The sequence below is a fragment of the Salvelinus sp. IW2-2015 genome, unplaced genomic scaffold (assembly GCF_002910315.2).
Source record: "Salvelinus sp. IW2-2015 unplaced genomic scaffold, ASM291031v2 Un_scaffold3478, whole genome shotgun sequence".
In the NCBI taxonomy this organism is placed as follows: domain Eukaryota; kingdom Metazoa; phylum Chordata; class Actinopteri; order Salmoniformes; family Salmonidae; genus Salvelinus; species Salvelinus sp. IW2-2015.
Window position 1 is genome coordinate 48,066 of NW_019944758.1, and position 4,262 is coordinate 52,327.

The window sequence follows — 4,262 nt, forward strand, 5'->3', positions numbered from 1 at the left end:
CTAACCAGGGTCTGTAGTGACTCCTCTAGCACTGAGATGCAGTGCCTTAGACCGCTGTGATACAGCCTGGAATCTAACCAGGGTCTGTAGTGACGCCTCTAGCACTGAGATGCAGTGGCTTAGACCGCTGTGATACAGCCTGGAATCAAACCAGGGTCTGTAGTGACGCCTCTAGCACTGAGATGCAGTGCCTTAGACCGCTGTGATACAGCCTGGAATCAAACCAAGGTCTGTAGTGACTCCTCTAGCACTGAGATGCAGTGCCTTAGACCGCTGCGATACAGCCTGGAATCAAACCAAGGTCTGTAGTGACGCCTCTAGCACTGAGATGCAGTGCCTTAGACCGCTGTGATACAGCCTGGAATCGAACCAAGGTCTGTAGTGACGCCTCTAGCACTGAGATACAGTGCCTTAGACCGATGCGCCACTCGGGAGCCCATGTGGGCCTGGTTAAAAGTAGTGCCTTTTAAAGGGAATAGAGTACCATTTGTGACGCGTCATATCTACGGTCTCGTCTGTTTCTCTGAGGAACAGAAACCTGTAGTTGGATTTCAGGTGCAACTTTCATACAGTTCCTATGAGGAACAGATTCCAACTTCCAAACTTCTCAACGGTCTATATGGTGCACTACTTTTGACCAGAGCCCCCATAGTACACTATATTAAGTAGTGCACCATAAAGGGAATAGGGTGCCTTTTGGTCTATTCTTAGGGTCTAGTGTTCCAGTCTGTCAGAGTAGGTATCTGAGACAGGTAGACTGATCAGATCAGTCATCCTCATCTGTAGTCACTTAGCAACAACCAAGGTCTCTGTGCTCCAAGGTCTCTGTGCTCCAAGGTCTCTGTGTTCCAAGGTCTCTGTGCTCCAAGGTCTCTGTGTTCCAAGGTCTCTGTGCTCCAAGGTCTCTGTGCTCCAAGGTCTCTNAAGGTCTCTGTGCTCCAAGGTCTCTGTGTTCCAAGGTCTCTGTGCTCCAAGGTCTCTGTGCTCCAAGGTCTCTGTGCTCCAAGGTCTCTGTGCTCCAAGGTCTCTGTGCTCCAAGGTCTCTGTGCTCCAAGGTGGTCTCTGTGTTCCAAGGTCTCTGTGCTCCAAGGTCTCTGTGTTCCGGTCAGCTCATCACTACCACCACCTAGTCCTGTCCTGCTGGGACTACATACCTCTACAGGGAGATGGATGCTGGAGTCAACATGCAGGTAGGAGGAGGGATATACATTTTAGATCTAATATATACTGAACAAAAATATACTGAACAAAAATATAAACGCGACATGTAAGTGTTGGTCCAATGTTTCATGAGCTGAAATTAAAGATCCCAGAAATGTTCCATACGTACAAAAAGTTTATATCTCTCAATTTTTTGGCACAAATGTGTTTACATCCCTGTTAGTGAGCATTTCTCCTTCACCAAGATAATCCATCCACCTGACAGGTGTGGCATATCAACAAGCTGATTAAACAGCATGATCATTACACCTTGTGCTGGGGACAATAAAAGACCACTAAAATGTGCAGTTTTGTCACAACACAAAGCCACAGATGTCTCAAGTTGAGGGAGCGTGCAATTAGCATGCTGACTGCAGGAATGTCKACCAGAGCTGTTTCCAGAGAACTGAAAGCTCATTTTATTACCATAAGCCGCCTCCAACGTTGTTTTAGAGAATTTGGCAGTGCGTCCAACCGGCCACTCAACCGCAGGCCACGTGTATGGCGTRGTGTGGCCGAGGTGTTTCCTGACGTCAACGTTGTGAACAGAGTGCCCCATGGTGGCGGTGGGGTTATGGWATGGGCAGGCATAAGCTACAGACAACAAACACAATTACATTTTATTGATGGCAATTTGAATGCCCAGAGATACTGTGATGAGTTCCTGAGGCCCATTGTCGTGCCATTCATCCACCACCATCACCTCATGTTTCAGCATGATAATGCACGGCTCCATGTCACACGGATCTATAGACAATTCCTGGAAGCTGAACATGTCCCAGTTCTTCCATGGCCTGCATACTCACCAGACATGTCACCAGTTGAGCATGTTTGGGATGCTCTGGATCGACGCGTACGACAGTGTGTTCCAGTTCCCGCCAATATCCAGCAACTTAACCATCAATGAAAAGGAAAAGGCATAACATGCACATAGGTTAGGCTACTATGGTGAGCGAGCGCTGCGCCTTTCATTTTCAATATGTATTGATTACCCATTTATTTGTCTCTGCCTGCAAATCYTCCTCCTAAAAGGTAGACTTTACCCTTTGGGCCTAGGCAAAACGTAGCATTATCGTTCTTGCTGCTTCCAGTTCAGTAGCCATACCCGTGAGATCAGGTGTGGRKTRAATTAAATAGAGTAGGTTATAGACTATGCATGGGCGGAGAAGCACGGGGCAGTTATCTTTCCAAGGAAGTGGACTTCCTAAATAGGCCCATGATGAGGCTATAGTTTACTACATTGCCTAGAAATAGGCCTAAATATTGATCACCCATATTTCTCAGTATGAAAATCTTCCCTCTCCTTAAAGGTAGGCTATAAAAATAGCTCAAGAGAAAGTGCAAGTCTCTCTGCTCTCTTCAAACTACATTAGGCATATTGACTGATATAGCCCAGTAATACAATGTGAGAATCTCTGGTAATTTAAACAATTTCTTTAGTTATTTTTGTACATTTGATATTGCCTATAGGGCGCACAATTGCGGGGACCATGGCTGGCTGCTTCACATACGCCTAAAATAACATTGCCGGACTGCGGTTTGGTTGGACCAGTTCTTGAGGTAGTGGGTAGGACTGTGGTTGGGTTGGACCAGTCCTTGAGGTAGTGGGTAGGACTGCGGTTGGGTTGGACCAGTCCTTGAGGTAGTGGGTAGGACTGTGGTTGGGTTGGACCAGTCCTTGAGGTAGTGGGTAGGAGGCGGACAGAAAGCAGGTAGATGAAGAAATTGGTCTCCGCCCAGACCTCTACTGTGCACCATGACAGTMAAGCCTGTAACATTAGAGCTYTTTATTACTGTGTCAGTGTGAAAGTAGGGAATTAGCTAGAGAAACTGATCAATAACGTTACATTGACATAATGACTAATAAAACTCACATTGCACTGAAGAAACGTCAGAATATCAATCTTCAATAGTTTTGCTGATGGTTTCATGTTTGATTCAGGTCTAGTTTGATTCAGGTGTAGTTTGATTCAGGTGTAGTTTGATTCAGGTCTAGTGTGATTCAGGTCTAGTGTGATTCAGGTGTAGTTTGATTCAGGTGTAGTGTGATTCAGCTGTAGTTTGATTCAGGTCTAGTGTGATTCAGGTGTAGTTTTTGATTCAGGTGTAGTTTGATTCAGGTGTGATTCAGGTTAGTTTGATTCAGGTCTAGTGTGATTCAGGTTGTAGTTTGGATTCAGGTCTGTGTGATTCAGGTCTAGTGTGATTCAGGTGTAGTTTGGATTCAGGTCTAGTGTGATGCAGGTGTAGTTTGATTCAGGTGTAGTTTGATTCAGGTCTAGTGTGATTCAGGTCTAGTGTGATTCAGGTCTAGTTTGATTCAGGTCTAGTTTGATTCAGGTGTAGTTTGATTCAGGTGTTAGTGTGATTCAGCTGTAGTTTGATTCAGGTGTAGTTTGATTCAGGTGTAGTTTGATTCAGGTGTAGTTTGATTCAGGTCTAGTTTGATTCAGGTCTAGTTTGATGCAGGTCTAGTTTGATTCAGCTGTAGTGTGATTCAGGTGTAGTTTGATTCAGGTCTAGTTTGATTCAGGTGTAGTTTGATTCAGGTGTAGTTTGATTCAGCTGTAGTTTGATTCAGGTCTAGTTTGATTCAGGTCTAGTGTGATTCAGGTGTAGTGTGATTCAGGCTAGTTTGATTCAGGTGTAGTTTGATTCAGGTGTAGTTTGATTCAGGTGTAGTTTGATTCAGGTCTAGTTTGATTCAGCTGTAGTGTGATTCAGGTGTGTTTGATTCAGGTTGTAGTTTGATTCAGGTGTAGTTTGATTCAGGTCTAGTGTGATTCAGGTGTAGTTTGGATTCAGGTCTAGTGTGATTCAGGTCTAGTGTGATCAGGTGTAGTTTGATTCAGGTCTAGTGTGATGCAGGTGTAGTTTGATTCAGGTGTAGTTTGATTCAGGTCTAGTGTGATTCAGGTCTAGTGTGTTCAGGTCTAGTGTGATTCAGGTCTAGTTTGATTCAGGTCTAGTTTGATTCAGGTGTAGTTTGATTCAGGTGTAGTGTGATTCAGCTGTAGTTTTGATTCAGGTGTAGTTTGATTCAGGTGTAGTTTGATTCAGGT

The 4,262-nt window shown here is 44.7% G+C and overlaps 1 protein-coding gene across 1 annotated transcript in view; it reads left to right on the forward strand.

Moving 5' to 3' along the window:
* Nucleotides 1-764: 764 nt before the first annotated feature.
* LOC139025883 (atypical chemokine receptor 2-like) overlaps nt 765-4,262 on the forward strand; it is a gene marked incomplete at its 3' end in the record, with an annotated part of 13,288 nt that continues 9,790 nt past the window's right edge. Inside the window, exon 1 of the mRNA XM_070441131.1 lies at nt 765-1,190. Within this exon, the coding sequence (XP_070297232.1) occupies nt 1,167-1,190 (24 nt within the window). The remainder of the gene's footprint in view (nt 1,191-4,262) is intronic.